General features: G+C 41.1%; 1 protein-coding gene across 2 annotated transcripts; it reads left to right on the top strand.

Annotated features, from left to right (window-relative positions):
- The first annotated feature begins 3397 nt into the window (after window positions 1–3397).
- Window positions 3398–16543, top strand: LOC139913759 (very long chain fatty acid elongase 6-like). Of its 2 annotated transcripts, XM_071901886.2 has the most exons (4): window positions 3398–3639; window positions 7089–7220; window positions 11578–11729; window positions 12658–16543. In XM_071901886.2, the coding sequence occupies exons 1-4, from the start codon at window positions 3545–3547 to the stop codon at window positions 13086–13088; spliced, it is 810 nt and encodes a 269-aa protein (XP_071757987.1). In that variant the 5' UTR covers window positions 3398–3544; the 3' UTR covers window positions 13089–16543. The 2 variants fall into 2 exon arrangements, with proteins under 2 accessions (XP_071757987.1, XP_071757988.1); XM_071901887.2 differs by lacking the exon at window positions 7089–7220.
- Window positions 16544–20836: the final 4293 nt, after the last annotated feature.

Here is a 20836-nt window from a genome sequence, read left to right as displayed (position 1 = left end):
CCAAGCCACCTCTGCCTCGGGGGATGTACAGTAACCTACATACCTTTCCTCCTTATTGTGAGGTGCCAACAATTTGTAAATTTTTAAACATGACTTGTAAGCAAATCATGGGTTTATGGGTCAAAGTTGGAATAATATCAAATAATTAGATGTCACTTTTTTAGATGGACTGTTTTCAGAGAGATTTGGAAATTTGAATGGGGTGATAGACTCATATGTTATAGTTATTAGGTTTCCAGTAAGCCCACCTCCTTGTGTTCCTCTACTCCACTGGACAGAATTGGAGTGGGTTTATGTTGTTATGGTTAGTCAGAAGAGTAGTTATGCAGTGAGCAGCAGTGAGGAAAACAACCTGATTTTCAAACTGACAGCCATGCATTTTAGAAAATGGACTTTAGGGCCGTCAAACATAGATAGTACATAAATTACCATGTCATCATCCGACTCAATCAAAACTATTTTCAAAAAGTACAATTTTGGAATTGGAAGGTTTTGTACAGCAGCCACAATAGCCCTGGATTCTTATCAAGACAACAGGTCAGAAACTGTAGCAGCAGTGTAACACAAAGTACTCTAATCTGTCTCTCCAAGGATAATATGTTAACCTAGTTACCCCATGGTCTACGTCATTTGGGTCTATAAGTGTAGCTGTTATGAGTTTTATGTTTATGAGTTTATGAGTTTATGAGATTTTTTTCATACAATATTTGACTTTATGGATAATCTGATACTTAGCTCAACAACTTCCTTTTCTGAGCAGTGAGTGTGTTTATCTTCTTCAACTCACTGTACAGTTGCAGTAGGGCTACTACAGTGGTTCCCAAAGTGGGGTCCAGGGACTAGCAGGGCTCCCTGAGAGGCTTCCAGGAGGTCCCCAGAATGAGGAATAGCATAATTTCACAATTACCTAGCTTCACCTAGCAGTTAACACAAAGAGAAAATGCATAAGGATGACTTTCAGTCAGTATAGACAGTTATAGAATTATGCACAATATCATATGTAACAACAAAAATCTTATCAGATGAGGTTCCTTGGGACAAAATCTCATTAAATGGGGGTCCAAGGTGTATTGTGCATGTGTGAGGGGGTCTTTCATAAGAAAAGTTTGGGAATCCCTATCTACTGCAGTGAAGCAGCAATATCATGCTCTTTACTGCCATCTGCTGGCAGTGAGGGAGAACATGTAGTTTGTGGAAATGGACCAAAGGGTAGCAGCAGGGCAATGAGGTTGAGAGCAGTGAGTCCCATTTATCTCTTCATGCCAGCAGCTCCGGCCACACAACTGGTAAAAGGCACACCAGCACTAACACTCTCACTTTCACAGCCTGTTTTCTCTCTCTGTGTCTTCCATACACTGACAATCACTCCTCTATTCCATGCCTGCGGCTCCACTTTACCATTGAAGAGTGACTTTCAATCTGTTTATTTTGCCTTCAATCTAAAGCAGGTTCATCTGCGTGGAGACTGTATGTGCCCTTACTCATATTCACAGCAGCTGTAAAATAAGACACACTTACATGCCAAGACTCCCCTTCACTCTGATTTACATACATTGAAGTACCTCTGAGCTTTGTCCAGAAGATGGTGCCATGCTCATTCCTGTCCTTCAGTGTTCCCAGCCTTGCAGCAGCACACTGTCTTTCCTTTTTAAGATTATATACAGTATATATCTATTTAAAATGAATTCATAGTATACATATGCATATAAGTATGTAAGTAGCATCAGAATTTATTGGTGTTTGCTCTCCCTATGGTGATCACCGACTGGAGTTCACAGTTTCACACAAATAGCTTACCTTTTAATTTCCCACTGCATTACTGACAGAATTAGGCTACTAAACTATCAGATATCACAGTGTAAGACTTAATCAGATAGTGAGCCTCAGCCATTTCATTAACAATTTAGAGTTACCCCAACTGAGCTGCTATTGTGTATTTTCTTATTTCTTGCCTCTAAGCACCAGAAAAATGTAAAATAATTTCCTAATAAGAACTTTGGATGGGATGCTACACGTCAAGCATTACACGTCCACAACGCAAAATGACTCATTGCCCTTTTGCACAGATTGCAAAACTACATCAATGAGCAAATTGAGATACAGATAGTATGACTGCACACACACTCTGCTAGTAAAGATAAGGAACACTTTACTGCACAGGTGTGTGATGGTGGTATGTGGATATTACAGCGTCCTAACACATAAGGCTTCAGCAAGAGTTTATCTGATGTAAGATTGTACAAAAAGCTATATGTTAGCAGAAATCACTGATAGATTGATTCCCTTGGTGATACAGATACAGGCTCCCATGTCATATCATTCAGAATTCATGAGTGTGCTTTAAGGCCAAGTGAAACAGTAGACGTTTGCATATTTTGATTTCCAGTGATCTACCACAACTCACTCAGTTCACCCACTTTTTTTATTTGCAGAACAGAATTTACTCACTTTTACAAGCCAACATAAAATGTATGTCCTGCATTCATTATACACATATTATACACAAGACTAGAGTCTTTTAAGGGAAAAAAATAAAAATAAAAAATCAATACTTTTCTGAAAATAAAATGTATTTTTGTGCCTAGTGGTGGTTGTGATTCCTTATGATTGTCACCGACTGGAAGTCATACTCCCCACCCCCCACCATACCACTAGCTCACTGAGCTGAACAGGCCAACTGGTTTTCTACGGGAGTGCATTAGGTCAATACACCCAACGATAACCAAGCTACACGATGACGTCACAGCCAAGCCCCTCCTCCTCTGCCTCCATCACTTCGTGCTCCCTCTCGGTTCGTGGGAGCGACTGAACGTGCTCGTTCTCAGCTGCGTCAAGCAAGACAGAGATAGCTAGAGAAATACCGGAAATATGTGATTTTGCCTTCAAAATAAAAGCATAGTGCAGGGCATTTCAGTGATGGCCTATCGTATTCTGGCTGATTTGACAGTGGCGGAGCTTTTATTAGCTTTTAGTGATAGTTGTTATACCACAACTTGAAATTGACTTTTTTAAAATAGCTTTCCAAGTTGTCTGATATATGATGGTGATTGAGTCTTTCTTTGTGTATTTTTGGCAGCCATAAGGAATCTTGCATAGGCATACATGGCTATGAATGCTGTGTAAAGGACATTTTCGGGGAAACGCAATACATTTTCACCTACTACAGATTTCACCATATATTTATGTTCTTTATCTTCATGTTGATGCTTTATTACTGCAAAACGTTGGTACATACGGTAATATGATTGTCAATGAGGGTTTTATTTTGAAAGTTGTGACCGGAAGTTCTATGCTTTATTCTGGCTAGCTTGACACTGGTGTGCGCGTGTGAGTGACAGTGGGGAAGTGCATCTGGCACCGCATCCTCCCTCGGACCCCAACCGATGACAATCCAGTTAATATCAGCCGGATAGACGAACAGTAGGGAAAGTGTAGTCCCTCGTGGGGTTTATTTAGCGCAGTCAGATTTATTATTTTTTCCTGTAAATCGCTGGGAACCCCCAGGCCCCGAGTTTGGCGGAAGAAAAGAGATATCGTTGTGAAAATGAACGAGAGTCAGCTCAATTCCCCGCTAGAAGAGTACGATTTCGAGCGACGCTTCGACGAAAGGGAGGCTCTGGAATGGATGCAAGAAAACTGGTAAGTCACACCCGGAAGAAAACTAACTTGATATGCAAAAAAGAATCCCTTCCTCGGCCGACGGTGGTGGGCTCCGTCTGGTCCATCACGTCCAGTCAGGGCTGCACGCCATGCGGGACCGTCCGTCACATTGTTTAACCAATTTGTCACATTTGTTTAACTTGTTACATCTCCCTCCGCCAAGCTGATACAATGTAACGTGTCGGTGTTTAGGTTGTAACTCCAATGGTGGTATAAGAAATTGGGAAAGCCCACTTTACCCGCCTCTATTCAAATGTCCTTGAGGATGCATGATACGACCGCTTGAACTTCATCTCTGCTCCCATAGGCCAGGCTTGGTCTGATGAAAACTGACAACTGCATGAACAAAAATTACCCTGCAATTGTCATAGCCTATGCTATGCTTTGCAAAAGCAGGCTTTCTATTCACAACCACTGTTTTTAAATGAATAACTACAGTAATCTGCAATTACTATACTGAATACATGAGAAATACTGTGGGCTTGGGCTACATTTACTAAAGGATTAATTACATATTCTTACATAAAAAAGAGGAAGCAGACTGAGACCAGAAATGTTAAATCACTCAGCTCATTCAAGTACTTTCTCTGTCATCCAATAAAATGTCTGCTAGAGAGGGAGTGATTCCTCAGTCAACACACTACTAAGGAAACCTAGTAAGACCACATTTTTTGTACTGAGCCTCACTTAGTTACTCACTTAGTGGCATTATGCGGGACAGAAACTTAATACTGCTATGTCTCTCTTCCAGAAGCAAGCAAGCTGTCACATTTAGACTCTAAAGCCTATAAAATGTGCAGCGCCAGCCAAACTCATCCCATTTCCCTTCTAAACAAGCCTGAGATGAAGCTGCACACTGTGTGTGTACAGCTTGGAAAATCTACAAAAGTAACACGTGAAGAATGCCAGTGATGCTCTGCTGGTATTTGACGTCTCCGAAGGCCTCGGAGGTTGTGATTAATGGACTAGACCTGCTTCAGCATTCCTTCTGCTGATTAGTCAAATAATGTGTCCTTAAAGGCCCAGGGCTTTGCTTTCAGGCAGCATTTACTCCTTCACATATCAGTTTTCTTCACGAGTCTCTCTCTGCTGGATGTAAGGGAGTAAGGGGGGCTGTAAGACAAGAGGAAATGCGATGAGAGCGAAAGAGAGACGAGCGTCCAGTGATCCACTTATTTTAGCAGTCTGCTCTTCTTCTTGACCTCCTCCCTCCACTTGACTTCCTTTTTGTGTCTGTCACATCACGTATCTGTCTTCCTCCTCACTCTCCTGCTCCTCCTCCTCTTCATTGTCATCCACCATAACTTTCTTCTTCTTTCTTTCTTTACTCGCAGGAGATGTACACTTGTGTGCGCATGCATGCACACACACTCAGTTTGAGGGAGTAATTAAGGGTAACAGGCATTGCATTACAGCGGGCCACTACAGTTTACAGAGAGGGAGGCGTCCTCTGCCATATCAGCTGTCATTGTCAGGCAGTATTAATTAATCACACACATTCACCTGGCAGCAATAGGTCTCTCCCTCTTCCCCTCTCTTTCACACACACACACACACACACACACTCCGATAGCATACATATTACCTTACACCAACCCACACACAACATCTCATTGCTGGGAGCTTTTTTTTTTTACATGTGTGTGTGTGTTTGTGTATGAGAAAGAGAGAGATAGCATTCTGAAATTCAGCGGTATTCCCCTTTAAAAGGCTACTGGTTCTCACTTAGGTGTCTGCAAGGGCTTTTTCTTAGTGCAGGTTTTTTTCCTGCGTGTCACAGGGACGGACTGGGAACGACCATCACAAGCCCCTGTAGCCTTAACTGGGTCAAGCAGCAGCATCTCCTCCGCCTAATATGTATTCTGCCAATCTGGATTAGTCATCTGGTCCATTCCCAAACCCCTCCAGACACATGCACAGGCACGCACGCTTCCTCACACACTTTGTAAAGACAGGATTTTTCTTTTAATCAGACAGGGCAATTAAAGTAAATTCTTATTTGTAGCACACACACACATAACGCACCCTCATTCACACTTTTTCTACACTATTTGCTATTCAGTTCAGCAGTTTTTTCCTGAATTCATGAGTTGACCTTTTCCAACATTCTTGACTACGCTGCTGTGTCGTCACATTTTGCTCCCGGCTGTTATTGAAATAGTATCAGTAGTCGTTGATAAGCCAGGCAGACAGCACCCAGTCAAATTGCCTCATCACCCTGGACTGGCAGACTAAATGGTCAGTGTGTCAAATACTAATCTCTGCTAATCCTTTTCTGTAATTATAAATGAGGACCATAACATGAGGATGCTACCAAGGGTGGAGTAGAGGTCACTAGAAGTTTGCCAAGCTCACTTCATTTAACTTTAATTAATCAGGATAACCCCATTTAGCAGTAGAAAATACTGATTTCCAGGGACCCAATGGTACATTAAATGAAGCCAGGGGGTTTATAAAACACTGACGTTTTTAAATTCATAGTTTAAATAACATTATAAATTTACAATTTCCACGTACATGCAGATTAACAGTACATAATATAGTCACTAGACAAATGGCTGCAGTGAGCCTGACAGCCTATCAGATGTCATATTTGTCTGATCGTAGCGGTCTGGTCTGCTCCCAGTCACCCTAATTGTGTAATATCCTTATGTAACAGCATCACATCTGTATAATGATTTAGTGTTTCAGTGTTTGACTGAGGTGATTCAGGGGTTAGCGGGGTTGTTTGGCTGCGGAAGTCGTCTTCTTCCTTATTTTGCAGCTTGATGCAACTTGAAGTACAAGTAGGGCCTGATGAAGCTGTATGCGAAACACGCAGCTCATGACGGTCTCCAATAAAGATCCTTTTTTGTATTCAATCCATAGTCCTGGGCCTTGAGTGTGCGGTTACAACCATATGTATTCTGGAGATTTTCGCTTTAGATTTTAGGGTTGGGTATTGTTGGAGTATTTTTGATGCTCTGATAGTTGAAATTCGATACTGCTTGCCTTATGCTTCACATTATATAAGATAATTTATTTTCTCTGTGTCATTTGTAAGTACTACTGTCTTTATAAATAGGATCAAACCAAGCTCAACATTTTTTTTCCATTGAAATCCCCATATGTTAGTAGAAAACTTTGGAGAGCTCTTATACCTTTTGATGCCTTAAATTTAACATCCATGTTGTAGATCAGAAGGATAGTCAATAAAGCTATATATTGTCTTTCTGTCTCTAGATACTGAGCTATTATAGTCTGATGAATCATGTTATTATCAGGCTGAGGTGAGGACAAAGACAATTTTCCAGTTTGGTCAGATAATAAGGTTGATTCTATTCTATTCTATTCTATCCCCAGCCCTGTACACATGTATACTCGCAGCGACGACTGGGGATCGATGCAGTGCTTATTTGTGTGCCACGGTGTGTCTCTCCCCTCCACAGGAGCAAGTCCTTCATGTTCTGTGGCCTGTATGCTGCGCTCGTATTCGGGGGCCAGCACTTCATGAGGGAAAGGCCAAAGCTGAACCTGCGTCGCCCGCTGGTGCTGTGGTCACTCAGCCTGGCCATCTTCAGGTGAGTGACAGGTGGAGCGCACAGCTTTCAGTCAGCTTGTGTAATAGGAGTGAAGCTCTGACGAAATAAGACATGGTGTAACAGTCTGAAGATAAAACAAACCCTTAGAGGCCAAAGTATCATTTTCCCCCCCTTTTTTTATTGGAGCATAAAATGTGGCGGTGTGGATGGCATGCTGGAAAAAGAACTTAGTTAGTCCTCTGAGGGGAGAGTGGTCTGTGTTTATAAGCAGAAGTGGTTTTCTCTAATAGGAAGGAACCTTATCTTATTGTAACCAGCATAATTATTTGATTTAATTAATAATTATTTATTAACTGTTTCAGCCATCTAAGATCATAACCATAATGGTGAGACAGATATTCTGAGGATTCCTTTTGGGACGTTTTGAGGAGTAGGGACATCTTCAAAAAAAATTCAATCACAATATTCACTATGTTATTTCCATTTCGCAAAAGGCTGCAATTTTTGGGAAATGTATTACAAAGAGCTTTTTTTTTTTTTTTGAAACTTTAATATTTATCAAAGAGCTTTTTAAACAAGGTATTCTGATGCTGTGCTTAATCCCCGGCCTACAAAATCAGGTTGTGTGCTGGAGAAAATCATTTTATTCAAATTGTCCAAATCCTATGCATTTTTGAACATTTTGTGGTTCTGTGGCTCAGTGGCACTAACACTGTGAGGGTTAGGGGTTCACGTCCCACTGGGGCCCCCCGTGGCACTGTAAGACACTTTGGATAAAAGCATCAACCAAATGGCATATGTTATGTTATTTTATAAGCACTGAAAAATAAATAATGAATAATGTAGAGAAGAATATTGCAATTCCTATTGCAATATTAAAAACCTCAATAGGATGTTTTGGTTTTTAACTTCCAGCCCAGAGTCACAGTGTTTTCGATATCAATGTTTGCAGCAGTGGGTGGCGGGAGTGCTCACCTACTGGCAGTCTCAGTCCCAGTATCGGTTGCTTTTGTCCTTTAAAATGCCTCCTAGATACAGCACTTATGTCAACAAAAACTGAGTAATTGCACTATGATTGCCATGGCTGTTTGGATAAACAGGAAGACCAGATGATCATTATTACATTTGCCTGGCTGTGGGAGGCCACCGGTGCTGAATGAATGTAAGGGGGAATGTGCTCTAAGAAATGCATCTATGTCAGAACCACATTCCAAACAGGGTTCACAGCAGTGTTGTGCACTCAAAGGAAAGGCCAGCATTCATGTCAGATTCTGCAGAATTTAAATGTAATGATGCTTACACAGTATTAGCCAAGTCCCCTCTCCTGTGTCTATTCTCTCAGTGGTACCTTAAGACAAATATTTAGGGCTGAAACGATTCCTCGAGAAACTCGAGTAACTCGATTACTAAAAATCATCGATGCAAATTCTTTGCATCGAAGCTTCGTTTAATCCATATACGGTAACTATATACACGCTCAGTGTTTCACACGGATGATTATTACTGTTGCACAACGCGCTGGAGAAAGAGAGAGAAAATAGCGAGGGGCGAAGAGAAGAGACAGGCCAGAGAAAACGACAGAAAGTGTCCAAAGTTTCGGATCCAGTGTTGCCAACTTGGCGACTTTGTCGCTAGACTTAGCGACTTTTCAGACCCCCCTGGCGACTTTATTTCTCAAAAGCGACTAGCGACAAATCTGCTGACTTTTTCTGACCATGGGAAGCAATGTTAATGTGTTGAATCCCAAAGCATTTGGCAATAAATTGGTTCGGCTGATGCTGGTTTTCTCTACTTGCTTGTCTAATCCAGAGAGGTCTGACGGTCACAGCGCTTCCCCCACACAGTGTAGCTCCTTCCCTCCGCTGAGAGCAGGGACTGTAGGATAGGGTCCACTTGTAATTGCTACCGGCGTACGCCGAAACTGGCCGGGTGGGCGGAGTCAGCACTTAATATTAAAACGGGATGAGATGAAGGCTAGTAAAGAATGCACGTTAATTATGGCTATATGTAATGGCTAGTTATGATGTCCCTAAGTTAGCTAAGTTTTGCTCAAGAAAATAACCACAGAAAATAAAATGCTGCAGTCAATTTGTGAAAGCCTGAGCTTCATTCATGTTATTATTATGATAGTCACACACACACACACACACACACACACACACACACACACACACACACCTACTCCCCTCACAGTGATGCATAAAATACCCCAGAAAGCAAAATATCAGGTGGTGTAAGTAGCAATTGGAGCCTAAAATGCACCAGTCCAATACAGCAGGTATATTCAGTTTAGTTTGATTGCAGTGAGTAGGGTCAGCAGGTATAGGGCAACCCTTCAACATAGCAAATAAATGTACATTAGCCAGTCTTATGAACTTGTATGATATTTAGGCCTAGTAATAAATATCAATAATAATTATTATTTCACCTCGTTTTCAGTAAATCACAGTGTCGTATGGACAGCTTCGTGCGGACAGCTTTTCTCTTTTGTATATTTACTATTGCTCTTTAATAAAGCAAAAGTATTTCTTATCCGATTACTCGATTAATCGATGGAATAATCGGTAGAATACTCGATTACTAAAATAATCGATAGCTGCAGCCCTACAAATATTGCTTGAATGTTAAAGAGTAGAACAAAATGGTATGAATTTTCCTAACAGCTCGGCAGCAAAACAACAAGGATGCACTAAAACATAGTGCTTCCATGAAAGCTTGCATCTGTAGGCTATGTAATTAAAAATTTTTGATTCATGTTATTTCTGCTGTTTTGCTGAGTGCTGTGTCGCTAGAAATCCTCTCTTTACGCTGCATTTACTTCAGCCCTTTGGAATTAGATGGCTGCATTTTATTTACATGCCATTAGCTGAGAGAACCTAGATTATAGTAATACCCTGGAAAATTATGCAATTTAGATGATGTTCCTCTTGAAATCCAATTACCATATGAAAGCCATTCCTTTAATATTTACAGCATCTGCTACTAAACGTGAATATAAGTGTTATTATGTTGAGTTTTCTTTCTATACCCGCTACTGAAATAAGAGTCTACAGCACCAGAGACGGTGCCTGCTCTGTAAGCGGAGCCAGAATCGGAGAAGAGTTTGTCTACATCGTGACCCACTTGGCAGGTGACAACAGGCAGGGCCGGTGTCCCGAGCTCTGCAGTGTGCACAGAAGTCCACCATCAGTGGATCTGTCTAGAACCCACTGAGCCCTCCCTCTAATCCTAATCCCACAGCAGTGGGCATGACCTGCGCGCTCCATCCCTTAGCGGGCTGCACGCGGGGCGGAGCAGCGTGGCTTTTGGGTGTCCTGGTGGCTCAGTGGGCTTAGTTAGGTGCATACCATCTAGAAGTGTGTTTGAATCCAGCTCACGCCCTTTGTCGCAGGTCACGTTATCCTCACTCTCTCTCCTGTCACACCACAACCTCTACACTACCTTGTAAAGCAGAAAACCATAAAAAATAATCCCTATGACAAAAGACAGCATGCCGATGAGGGGAAACACCCACTGTGTAATCCATACAGCCATGACTGCAGCACAGCAGCTCCATGGAGTGGCTTGTAGAGATTTGCCAATGAAAACATTTCTCAAATTCAAATCATTGATAGAGGTGTCAGAACAACGAAAATAAAATAGAGAATCTCTGACTTGGCTCTCTGCCCAGTCATTTTGTTCAGAGTTTATTGTTGAGGTTTTAGTGTGATGCTCTCTGCAGAATAGTGGAGTGAATTTTCCGTTAAATGAGCATTTTAGAGATGTTAGTGGATAACCTATTACCAACCGAGACTGTACAATTTTAAGTGCTCGTAAAATTAGGGACAGTAGTATTAGTATACAACTTATGTCTGTGTGTTGTTTCCGCCACTCAAAAGCGTTAAGTTACACAGCTAGTGAAATTACTTCCTGGAATCTCACTGGGTCAATATATGATTGTGGTATAATAGCAGGGCTCTTTGAGGTTTTACGGTTTAAAGTGATGAGTAATGTTGAGTCTTTATGGTTGGCTGAAACAGTGTACAGTGGAATGCGAATTCTTGTTCAGTATTGTTTTTGTGAGAAACAATGCCTTGTATCTGTAAGAATTGTGCTTTTAAAAGGCTAAAGTTTGTGACTCAGGAAACACTGAGTCCCTTGAAATATGGGATGTCTCATCTGTTTCCAGCATTAAGAGAATGATTCTTATAATAAGAATTTTATCATTTCTATTGAAAACAGTGATAAGTAGCCTATCAAATGTCTCTCAAATGAGAGATTTTACATAATTATGCAGTACAAATGGACAGTTGTGTCCATCATGTGTTATGACCCTGCAGTGTCCACTTTGCCGAGGGTCTATGATACTGTTAACTTGTTTGCTAATGTGTTCGTATGCGATGGGTTCTTTCCTCAGTATCATCGGAGCGATCAGGACTGGCTGGTACATGATGCACGTCCTCACCACCAGCGGCTTCAGACAGTCGGTGTGTGACATCAGCTTCTACAGCGCCCCCGTCAGCAAGTTCTGGGCCTATGCCTTTGTCCTCAGCAAGGCCCCAGAGCTGGGTAAGGCTTCCTGTGATCTTTCCTCACAGTCCTCTGTGCCGGCATCAAGAAGTGCCAGCAGATCATTGTTAACTTGCATAACATAAAGATATCTACAAAGAAATGTTGAAATGAAAAACAGTCACTGGGCAGAGTGGTTTTACAGTTTAAGATGAAATTTGTACATCTGTCACCTGCAGGTTATGATGAAACTGGTTTAGCATGTAATGGTGACTAGCAAATGAAGGAAGTTGAGGTGAAGAAACTTCCTGTCAAGCATGAATTGTTTATCCAAAATGACCTAATTTAAATTGAAAAGCTTAGATTAGTGTTCACACATGAGAGTAGCAGTGATGTCATGGATTGTAACAGGCTAGAGACATGCAAAGGACAGACATAAAAATTAACCTTGAGTGACCAAGTCATTTTTCTCTTTATGCATTTCTCTCGGAGCACTTAAACTTTCTAGTGGATTTATATTGATCAGCAAACTATTAGCTAAAGAGGCGTGCCTGTGGATCGTGATGCTGTCTCCCTGTCTGCACAGTAATCTACTCTCTTCGTGCTCTCTGTCAGAGGCTCGATTGCCCTGGTAAATGGAGGTAGATGCTGAGGTGGCAAAAAAATCCATTAGTGTATGATTGATATACAGAATGTTTCCTCAGCTGCAGACAGGAAGGACATCCTAGTCCTTCCACTGGCTGGGCCATTATTTTACAACAGGGCAGGCTTGCAATATACTGTACTAGACCTGTTTATAGGGGTGGGCATTCTTATTTGTGCAAGTAAGCCCTATAAATCAGAGTTTTAAGTCTAAGGGGCAGAAAGGCTTTTTTCCCACAATTCCCAGGAATTTATGCTGATAGTGCAGTTAGCCCCATGAATGCACAAATATGTACGCGTTTGTGCTTGTGACTGGAAATGATTTCTCCTCCACCCCCTCTCCCAGGCGACACAGTGTTCATCGTGCTCCGTAAGCAGCGCCTCATCTTCCTGCACTGGTACCACCACATCACTGTGCTGCTCTACTCCTGGTACTCCTACAAGGACCAGGTGGCAGGCGGAGGCTGGTTCATGACCATGAACTACCTGGTGCACTCCCTCATGTATACCTACTACGCCGCCCGGGCGGCCGGCCTGCGGGTGCCCCGTCCCTTTGCCATGGTCATCACGGCCACCCAGATCCTGCAGATGGTGATGGGCCTGGCTGTCCTGGGCCTGGTGTACCGCTGGATGCACGAGGTGCGCTGTCCGTCTTACGTGGACAACATCGCGTGGGGATTTCTCATGTACCTCAGCTACTTGGTCCTCTTCGCCTTGTTCTTCTACAAGACCTACCTCAAGGGCTCCTCCGGGGAAAAGGGATCCAAGGCAGAGTAGGCTGCTTTGGCAGGGGGCAAGTCTGTACTGTGCTGGGCAGTCATATTAAAGTGTGCCATAAGTAGAGATGACCAACAGTGTTGGGGAATGAATGTGAGTCACAACTGGCTTGCTGGTTGCTGGGTCCACCTCTAATTGTGATATTTTCACTTTACTTTTTATAGGCATCTGTAGCTCAAAAGAAAGATATGACCATGGATTTACAAAACACACAATATAGAACATTAGGAAAGAGGGGACTGGGGAACCAGTGCATGGTCAGCACACTTTAATATGTGATCTTGTGAATAATAGGGAGTACAGTACAGAAAAGGTTAAATGAAGGTGATAGAGGAATGCCATGTTTGTGTATGACTAACATAGTACTCACTTCATTTAATGTATTGCCTTTGTTTCAGACTCTTGACCAGTATCAAAGCTTTGTGAAAAACAGCCATATGAAGGCCAGAGTTTTGGCAAGGTCAGTTAACAAACATTTGTCTGCATGTTTTAATGAAGAAGGGAGTCCATTACAGAACTTGATGCATACAGGAAAGCTCTGAACTTGGAAGGAAATAACTGATAGTTTTGAAGAGTGTTCAGAATTGTGTCACTGTTTTTAGCTCTAGCACAAATGTGATCCCCACTTTAATAATTCTATGATTATAAAAAAAAAAAAGGGAATTAAGAATTCACAATGCACTGCATGAATGAAGGGTATTTTCTCATATTTAGTCTTAGCAATTGCCACACATGCATCAGGCACACATACAATTTGAAACATGCAAGTCTGAAACTGTGCAGTGCAAACAGTGTGTTCACTTCTACTGTCATCTCGCAGATCAGAGACCTGATAGAGGCTTCAGCATGTCATTCTCCCATAGTACTGCTCATAATAAATCACTGAGCATCATCTTTTTATAAAGCTGTCTATGGCTGCTGTAAACATGTTAATACATATTCATTAGGTGTATTAACAAAAATCAACATAGATCAATTTAACATAAATATACACTGTGTTGTGATTACAGACTTCAGACTTGCTTTTCCAAATGCAATTAAGGTCTTTGTTATGTGTGCTGTTGCACTTAACGCACAAGCACCATGTCAAGTGATATGATCTCTGAGTGACACGTGGAATTCAATAAGACAGAAACATTCCTCAGTTGACAGCTGTCACTTTTCAACCTTTGGCCAGGGAAAGGATAGCGTGATGTTTGCATAGAGAACCATGAAGGCTGAACTCCCTTTGCTCCCTTGTCCCCTTTTTCAGTTGTGAAATCATGTTATGCACTGAGCATATTCTGCCTTCTTCACCTCAACAGAGAACATACACTGAACATGCCCCCATACATCTCTCTATCATGATTGAAGTGGATTTTAATAGGTGAAATCAATAAGGTGTCATAGCTTGCACCTGTATAGACTCTGGTCTGTCTCATGGAAAGACCAGGTTGCCCTAATATTTTGTATTCTCAGTGTATATCATACTCTTTCTCCGCTACTTGTAAGCAGCATTTGCCCATTCCTCTTAGTCATGTGGAAATCCCTGCTTTCCTCGTGTGCCGTAGCACAGGTTATCTGGATACATCCAACCCAGCATAGATTCCCATGAGATGAATCAGGTGATATGGTAATTTCTGCAATATAATGTGATTTATATTGTACGTCATAGTAAAAAACACGGGCAGTAAAACAACTAGAGTTTCAGTGATGCATAAGAAGGAAGTTTTACATGAATATGCATGACACTCCCTGAGGTGCTGTTTCTGAAATGATATGCTTAAACAGGGAAGAGGACAGGGCCGCTGTGATGATTTCTTTGTGCTGCACTCAAAGAGCTGCTAAGAATGGAGATACAAGGGAATTAAAGGGTTGGAGAGGCGCACTTAACAGAGTGAACAACGTGTCCATTGTAAATAATATCTTAAGAATCTATTTATTTTCTTAATATGTAATAGTCTCCAGCAGTTCTGAAGTGTACCTGGTAAATGTAAGACTAAGGGTCTGTTTGTCTTAAATTGTGCAGAGTTGTCTGCTCTTTTTTATGCTTCATTTTGGTCCTTTTTCTGTCCAAATGCACTGTAATGTTTTTATGGGTTTCCGCATTCTGTACGTCCGCTGATGAACTGATCTCGCACCATTTTTGCCTCTCAAATGGAAAGTGATGAAGGATAACTGTCTGTAAGGTTAGAGTCTGCCTTACTCATATAGCCTGTAATACTCCACATGCAAATGATCTCTAAGTAATTTACTTAATTTGTGGTACGTGTAGCATAATTTCATACCCATCCTCTTCATATCCCATGAATTACGTCCTTGTGCACATCTTTACATAACTTTCGGTAAAAGGTGAATCACAGTGCATGCTTATACATTCTTTTGTTATGTACATTCCCTCGATAGTATAGATTTAACATGTCTTTGGAAGATGCTTCTCCAGTAGATGAGGTTTCAGAAACGTGTGCATTCATAGCTGATGCTTTATAGTGAAACCAGTGTACATTGGATAAATTGTGTGAGCACATAGCAGCTTATGTGTGTACATTGAAAGGGACTTTGGCTAGCAATACATTCCACGCAGATATTTGTTTTGTTCTGCCATCTTGTCTATCCTCTATAATTATATATTCGATCCTCGGCAGCTTCTTGGTGTCGTTATGTTGTGGAGGAGCAACTGCTTACTGTGCTATCACTCTCCCTACCGTCCTCTCAGAGCCATAGTTGTGTGAGCATGTGTACATTACTGTGTTTGTGTCAGTGAGGTAGTTTTAGTTGCTCCTAGGACTTTTTGAAGGGTAGCTGCCAACTGACAAATCTGTCTCAAACTTGCCTTCTTGCTGCAAGTGCGACTTACACTTTTGAAAAGGAACACCATTTTGATAAAAGGCAGTAGCTGTAATTTTCCCAGCTGTAACTTGAAATGTCCCTTTTCTAAGAACTCTTTGATTTCTACCACCAACAAGTTGCCAGTGGAGCCCTGAAAGTCGCTGTTGTTTCAGTACTGGTTGTACTTTTTTGTACCTTACATTATTTTAATGACGGTAATACACTACCTGTCATTTACTGTATAACTACTATTACAGGATTACTCTGTATTGTCATAGCAGAATAGTCCCTTTAGACTAGCAGTGCTTGGAAATACTTTTAAGATGGCACCGAGGGAAAACTTTCAGAGATGTTAGCTTACGTCACTAATGACTAAGATCCTGGTCTTGATTTGAGAGCCGATAGGCCTACTTGTTGTACACTGTTAAACTTGAAACAATGATGAGTCATTTGTGTGCCAAACGATGCTTCTGCTATTTTCTTTTATAGGTAGATGTGAGCACACTTGTGTTGGTTTGTGCATTATGTTTGCTGTAACCCCCTGTGGATTCTACTGTCGACTGCAATGGAAGGAAAAAAAACTGTTCAAGGGCTTTGATGTTTCAATGTTCAACTGTTGTTACAATAAATTCATTCTGGTTTTAAAATGTCTAGTAGTGCTTCATCTGTCTGAGTTTTTAAATGATACTTTGTTCTCATGTTACATACTGTCATTGGAGTTTAGTCATATTTTAAATAAAGATACAGCACAGCACAGTCCACACAGAGATGTGGTGGAGGGTAAACACACCGAAACTCTTTTGATCTATGAAATAGTTTACCCACCATTTCAAGTTAACATATACTGTATATATATGAAATAAGCTAGGATAAAATACACATGGTAAGTGGTACCAGGGCGATGAAAACAGGAGTTATACAATATTTGTTGTTTCTTTTATGGTGCTCACTGAATGGAGTTCATAGTTTAAACATTTTTTATTTATTACAACACTTGGTACATACTTGAGGCTTTGGACAAAAACGGTTTAACCCTGGTGACAGATAGTAGTGTTAGTGTGCTTGTCTCATATTTCATATTTTCAAATATTTTGGCAAACATTTTGACACCATTATATTTCAATACAAACCACTGCTCCCTGAAGTGTCTGCTCTTTTGATGAATAATTGATTTAGGGCAACACAGCAACTCTAGAGATTCATAAATCTCTCTAGTAACCATTGTCCTCCAGAATCAGATTCACTTCAATCCCCCCAAGTACAATATAAGCACAGGGATTTGTCTTGGTGACAATGGTAAAACCCCATAAGACCCCTCCGGTGTTATGCCGAGCGACCCCTTCACCTGCTCACGTCCGCTAATGTGCCATCGCAAAACCTGTCCCGTAAGTGTCGGGGTGAGGTATGGGCTGCTTGGAGACTGCAGGTTGGTGGAGGACGCTGGCCGCTAGACAAAGCACTGCCTGCTCAGCACATTAGTCTTGTAGCTGTGGGTGGTGACACGAAGGGACACCGAGGACACACACTCCCTCCGAGGAGCCGAGAGCGAGGAATACTCTGCATCCCATAAAAGACCACGGTCACAAGTGTAGGATTTCATTAGGCTCATAATTTGATATATTACCGTGCTATTTAATATTCTTACAACCTCCTATGGTAAATGTAAAGATGTTAATGGAGGTTTTTTTTAATTACCTGAATACTGAAATCTTTTGCACACTATGAAACTGGTCTTGGTAACAGTCTAGTCCAGTTGCCACACACTGAATGTTTTCAATCTAATCTAATTCTCCCACCTCAAATAACTTGTTGTGGATGGATGAAATGTGTTTTCCTTTTCCTGACACACTGAGACTGAGAAAGCTCTCACTGAAGGCTTTCATAACATTCTCACACCTTACATCATCCCTGCATTTCACGGCAAAGCCATTTCAGTGTTTATAAAAGCACTAAGAAGAAGCTTAATTTGACTTCATTTTACTGGTAGAATACAGTGATGTTAATAACTGCTGATAATGACACAAAGCATATGTGTCTGGCTAAGGTCAAGACTGTACAAATAGCCTAATTTTGGCTCTCCAAAGCATTAGAGTGAAAAGTGATGATAGATTTTGATGCAATTTAACTACATATAAGGCTTAGGAGTAAGACTTATGTTTTAAATAATCAATAGGCTATGTCACAGTATTTCCTTGGCCATATGGCCCTACATAAAGGATTTGGGACTCTGGCATTAAGAAACACCAACAATTACAATAATTGCAGTTTGTCTGACTGGGTCTTGGGCCATAGAGTCTTATACACCACATTATCCAGGCAATAGGAGGGGTTTTAATTGTAAAATGAGGAGTTCTTAAACTTTTTTTTACTGCAAGACCCCTAGAAATGTAGGCTCTTCTAAACATATTACTACACAGATTCACCTACAAGCCATTTTGCGTCCTGTCAGTTTAAGAAACCAGGCTGTAGAGCTTGTACTGCAAACATGTTGAGGGATGAATGAATGCTCATTGTTGGCTAAGTATGTGAGAAGTGCTCTCCAGATAGCCAGAGGATTGGATGACTGGAATGCAGTACATAAGGTTAGATAATGATGATGATGATGATGATGATGATGATGATGATGCTAAATTTAAGTAGGGCCTAATTTACTGCTTGAGAGTGAACAAGCTAAACAAGTCTGCAAGACAGTGTTGACATCTACTGCCTGACTGCATTCCTGGCACAGACACAATACTGAATCAACAGGTAAGATAGAGACGTCACATCAGTTCCGCAGCAACCAATTAAACAATATCGAAAGAAACACGCTTTGTAGTTAAAATACCAAACCATATCGTCTGCACCTTAACTCAGACACCAACAGGTCTAACAGCCGTGCAGGAAATACTTCAAGAATGTTCCCTAACGAAAAATAACTATAGTAAGCCTAATCCTATAGTATTCCCATGATGTCACATCACCAATATGGTGCCTTACAATATAGACAGTTCATTGGCTGTGGCTTGATTATAATCACTTGTTAATTTATTACAATCACCTGTTATTTTCCTACCAAGATGGCCGTGTGATGATGTAACAGAATTGAACAGAATACTAGTTAGAAGGATAAATAACACAGCAGAACTATGAGTACAGGGAGGAATATTATCATAATAGATTTTAAAAAAATAAAATAAAAATAAATAAATAAATAGTAGCCTACTAAGTACGCTATCATCATAAACTCATTATCGAGTACCACAAAGTATGTCCCTATAGGAACATTACAGTAATTTTTCGTTAGGATAAACAGTCCATTTAAAGAAAAATGGTCTGACATCCAGACTGACTTCTGCTCTACCACAAGCGTTTAATTCTTGACCGTCATTGGCCCATGCATCATTTATGGTACAGTAAGCATCACACTCAAGGTGTCACCAAAGTTGGGCTGTACTGCCCCCATGCGGTAGAAATGCGAGGAGTTCCCAGAGTTTAGCCTGGCATGGACTGAATGTAGCCGGGCTTTGGCACCGCCAGCCTCAGTAATACTGTAAACTAACTGGAGAGCCGCCATTTATTTCCAATCTAAACACACTTAATTGGATGCAGCTGCGGGAGCCTTCACCATGATGCACACGAGGTGCCACGTGAGCCCACTCATGTTGCCTTCAGGTGCTGTCGAAAATATAGTAATTATGGAATGAACACAAGGAGTCAACAGTGATAAATAGGGGAAATTGGGAATTTTCTCTTGTTAATGTGCTGCAAACACTACTTACAAGCTTGGAAGTCGTTATTGCGCGCTCAGTTGGTTTTGCTCGGAAATAACAAAATGGTCATGTAACAAAATATTTTTTTGGTGTCTGTTTTATTACCATGTTTCTTAATTAATAAGGTAGCATCCGATAGCCTACCCCAGTTGCCAAGATGTGACGTTTAGGGGACGGAGACCAAATAAGACATAGGTTATAGGCCAAATTGACGATAAAAGTGATGTAGCCTATTTTATTATTGGATGTTATTATTTGACATTGTATATTAATCGTATTGGTGTGTGTCTGTATGTTTCATTTTCATTCTTTGTTTAACGTTTAGTCGTCGTCTGGCAAATTAATTAAATAAATCGCATTCCTGGGGCACAGTTTCTCCTTTTCAAAGAGGCACTGTCGCGTTAAGTAGCCTAACTTAGCTCTATATCGCTTGTTTTCTAAAATTCAATAGCAGTCACCAAAACATATATTTTGTTTGTTTGTTATTTTCCGGCCAAAACCACTTGAACGCTCGACAAATTGTATTTACGGCTTTTCTACTCGAAAGCAAGAGCTTACGGAGGGCACTTGAAGGCAGCATCTACTCTGCAAAATACTCTGTTCATTGAGGAAAACAGATGAAATGTAATACTCTAGAGTCACCACGTCTTTTTTTAAACGTTTCTGTGATTAAGCTGTGAGATCTGTTTCCAGGAACTACACGGAGAACAAAACGTCCTCACTGATCGAAAACACAACCACAGTCTAGTTGGTCCAAAACAGTTAAGTCACAGCGTCTGAACTTCAGCACGAGCCGTCTGGGTTCACTTGAGTTAAAGCAGAAATACACTGATGTTTCCATATAGACGTTTCTCATCCTGCAGTATGATTCTCTCTCTCTCTCTCTCTCTCTCTCTCTCTCTCTCTCTCTCTCTCTCTCTCACACACACACACACACACACACACACAGACAGACAGTCCAATTTGCTATTAAGCTCCCAATGGTAGTTTACAGGCCAAAAAAATAAACTTCCCGACACTAGGAAGTAGGCTGCTCTTTTGTTGTGAAAGTACAATGGATGTTTGCAGGTCAGACACAGACAATAACAGTTTCTTCTCCCTCAGAAAAAAGCAGCAGTGTGTAGCCTACTGGGAGGAGTTACGTGCTACAGCTGGCTCTCTCCAGGTCGGATCATAACAAACACGCTG

This window comes from Centroberyx gerrardi, chromosome 20, assembly GCF_048128805.1.
Source record: "Centroberyx gerrardi isolate f3 chromosome 20, fCenGer3.hap1.cur.20231027, whole genome shotgun sequence".
NCBI classification, from domain to species: Eukaryota; Metazoa; Chordata; class Actinopteri; order Beryciformes; family Berycidae; genus Centroberyx; species Centroberyx gerrardi.
Note: the sequence above shows the minus strand (reverse complement) of the source record. Positions and strands in the feature narration are given on the sequence as shown.

What these genes read in the sequence shown, in the direction of transcription:
- LOC139913759 (XM_071901886.2), top strand. Translation starts at nt 3,545, where the DNA reads ATGAACGAGAGTCAGCTCAATTCCCCGCTAGAAGAGTACGATTTCGAG. An exon ending in GAATGGATGCAAGAAAACTG is followed by an intron (nt 3,640 to 7,088) that starts GTAAGTCACACC and finishes TCCCCTCCACAG; the next exon opens with GAGCAAGTCCTTCATGTTCT. An exon ending in CAGCAAGGCCCCAGAGCTGG is followed by an intron (nt 11,730 to 12,657) that starts GTAAGGCTTCCT and finishes CCCCTCTCCCAG; the next exon opens with GCGACACAGTGTTCATCGTG.